Genomic DNA, 2,899 nt, shown 5'->3' on the forward strand with positions numbered 1-2,899 from the left:
GTTTTAGCTGTCAGTTGCTAGTTGTTAGCTGACGGCCGTTAGCTGCTACCTCCTAGTGGTTAGCTGCTACCTCCTAGTTGTTAGCTGCTAGCTGTTATGTTTTAGCTGTCAGTTGCTAGTTGTTAGCTGACGGCCGTTAGCTGCTACCTCCTAGTGGTTAGCTGCTACCTCCTAGTTGTTAGCTGCTAGCTGTTATGTTTTAGCTGTCAGTTGCTAGTTGTTAGCTGCTAGCCGTTAGCTGCTACCTCCTAGTGGTTAGCTGCTACCTCCTAGTTGTTAGCTGCTAGCTGTTAGCTGCTAGCTGTTAGCTGCTAGCTGTTAGCTGCTAGCTGGGTTCACCCAGAGCTTTCCTAACGGCTTCATGCTGGACGTGTTTCTGGTAGAAAGAGAGACGGGATGGAACAAAGCGCCGTCTGCGTCTCGATCCGAGCGGCTCACCAGGTCCTCGGAGGTCAGGTGTGTCAGTCGGTCATGGATGAGGGCCGCCTGCTCGTCGCTCATCACAAACTCCCCTCTCCTGTTTCCCAGCACCAGCTCGGGCCACATGGGCCCCTCGCTGAGCTTCTGCAGGGTGACCTCCAGGCTGGGGGGACAGACACACAGAAACGTTAGCAAACACTGAAGTAACTAAGATCCAACGGTTCTGATCCGTCCAGCTGAGATCCTCCGAATGCAAAAACGAGTCCAGAAGGTGGACGGTCTTTGGAGGGTCACAGTGGAACCAGTGAGATGTTGGTCTGTGGGTCACTGGGAGGTCAGGTTTATGGATGGCAGGTCCAGGATTTCCCTCCAATCACCATGGGTCAGGGCCACTAATATCTGTTTATTCACTGGATCGCTGTTAGCCCGGAAAAAGTGAAGCCACCGGCCGCCATATTGGTACTCCCCACTCCCACAGAGAGGTGCAGTAAAACTCCTCCCTGTTCAGCATCTGGCTGCAGAAACCAGCAGTTTTCTGGCTGCAGGAAGACGTTCCACTGGTCATTTCCCAGTCAGTGGATGAACTAGGCAATAAATCCATCTATAGCCGATGGATCCTATAGTTTAGTCTGCAGACTAACATTAGTCTGGCTATCTCAGACTGACTGGAAGACATTGACTGATGATGTTGCTTATTGTTGTGTTGTTATGCCGTTGTCTGCGGCGCTGGTCAGCAGGTTCTGGTAGAACCCCAGGAGAACGTCCTGCAGCTCTTCCAGCCCATCCCTGATTGGCTTCCTAACGCGCTTCACATGAACCAAAGGCTTAAAATAAAAATCAGCCCCAATGAAGGATCTAAAATAAAAACATCCTACAGAGATTTTCTGGTTTTAGAGACCAAACAACACGACATCATAGCAGCAGAGCCTCATTATTCGCTGTGTTGGACTAAATGATGCTGATGAGGAAGAGTCTTTATGGATTCTAGGAAAAATCTGAATTAATCAGCATCAGATTATAATTTCATTATCTCTGCTGAAGGCAGGAGATCCTCATCAGGCTGCAGAGGTTCCTCGCTGCGTGTCGGTCAGAAAGCAGAGCTTCAATCCTCAGGGTTCATTTGCTTTTCATTAAAGCCGAATGTGGATCTTTGGTTCCACCTTAAAACAAATTAATTTATTTCTAATTTAAATTACCTCAGTCTATCAAAGGCCTAAAGAACTACAGTAACTACTGATTTATGCTGTAAAACACAGCAAATAAATAAAAAAGAAAAATGGACGTTTCAAAATGGAAGCCAAAACGAACCCGGTTAATAAAAACAATCCACCTTAAAGGAAATTATTCCGAATTTAAACTTCTGAGATGTGTCTAGTAGTTCCCATTGATTTAGCTTGTAAAGCGGGGAGAATGGCGCTAGGCTTACCGCACCGTGACGTCACTGCTGGAAGATGGCAGGAGGGAGGGGTTCTCAGTGATCGCAATGAAAATTATTATTTTTTAACTGATTAACGCTAAATATATTAAATCACTGCGAACGTATTAGTTTTAGGTATAAATAATGATCCATTGATTATTCCTGCTGACCAGCTGAGCACCTTCTCTTCTTCTCTCACTGACCAGCAGGTCCCGTCTGTGGTGCAAACGTCCTGCAGAACATCAGAGAGAAGCGTCAGGATGCCACTAAAGGTTGATAAAATGGGATGGAGCCAAAGGAGGAGATAAGTGTCCTCTGGAAGGACATCTGGATGAGTTCAGAGAGTCGACATAAAGACGATGGCAGCAGGAGGAGGAGGCTGTATGTGAGCTGCAGCTAAAAAATGTTTATTTCTCTGCAGCAAAGATGGACAAACGAAGGCTCCCTCCTCCTCCTCCTCTTTCCTCCCTCCTCCCTCCTCCCTCCTCCTCCTCCTCCTCCACCCTCCTCCTCCCTCCTCTTTCCTCCCTCCTCCTCCTCCTCCCACAGCGTTAGAATTCATCACCAATACAAAGCAGGACTGAACAGAATGGATGTTTTTCCATTAAAGCAGCAGGAAGCAGAGCTAAAGGTCTCAGAGGGAGGATGTGACTCAGCTCATATTGACGACTGAATCAATAGATCCAGCTTATAAAAACTAGTCAGCCTGAAAGGGACAGATGGGCTTTAATGGCCGACACTCGGAACCATCGCGTAGAGGAAGAACCAGAACCACACCTTTTGTTGTTCTTGATGATCCAGGCGCTGGCCTCGGGGTCCACCGACCCGTACAGCTGACCCTCCAGCAGCGGCGGGAAGCCCCCCACCCCGACGCTCAGCGTGTCCGCCGTCAGCCGGAAGCTCACGTCCTCTCTGGCCACGCCCTCAGGGAGGCGAAGGCTCAGCGTGATGTCATCAGCCGTCTGCTGCCAGAAGTAGAGCGGATCTGAAACCAGAGAGAAAAAAAACGGGTCAGCTGGGTTCTAGGAACCGGGTAAGAGTGGAGAGGAAGAGGAAGAGGAG

At 48.8% G+C, this 2,899-nt stretch overlaps 1 protein-coding gene across 1 annotated transcript in view; it reads right to left on the reverse strand.

The window, feature by feature from the left end:
• nudcd1 (NudC domain containing 1) overlaps positions 1 to 2,899 on the reverse strand; it is a 17,846-nt gene that overhangs the window by 11,163 nt on the left and 3,784 nt on the right. The window contains exons 6-7 of the mRNA XM_015384429.1: positions 2,615 to 2,822; positions 439 to 583 (exon numbers count right to left, since the gene is read on the reverse strand). Coding sequence (XP_015239915.1) covers positions 439 to 583; positions 2,615 to 2,822 — 353 coding nt within the window. The remainder of the gene's footprint in view (positions 1 to 438; positions 584 to 2,614; positions 2,823 to 2,899) is intronic.

This window comes from Cyprinodon variegatus, unplaced genomic scaffold (assembly GCF_000732505.1).
Source record: "Cyprinodon variegatus isolate N-32 unplaced genomic scaffold, C_variegatus-1.0 Scaffold312, whole genome shotgun sequence".
NCBI classification, from domain to species: Eukaryota; Metazoa; Chordata; class Actinopteri; order Cyprinodontiformes; family Cyprinodontidae; genus Cyprinodon; species Cyprinodon variegatus.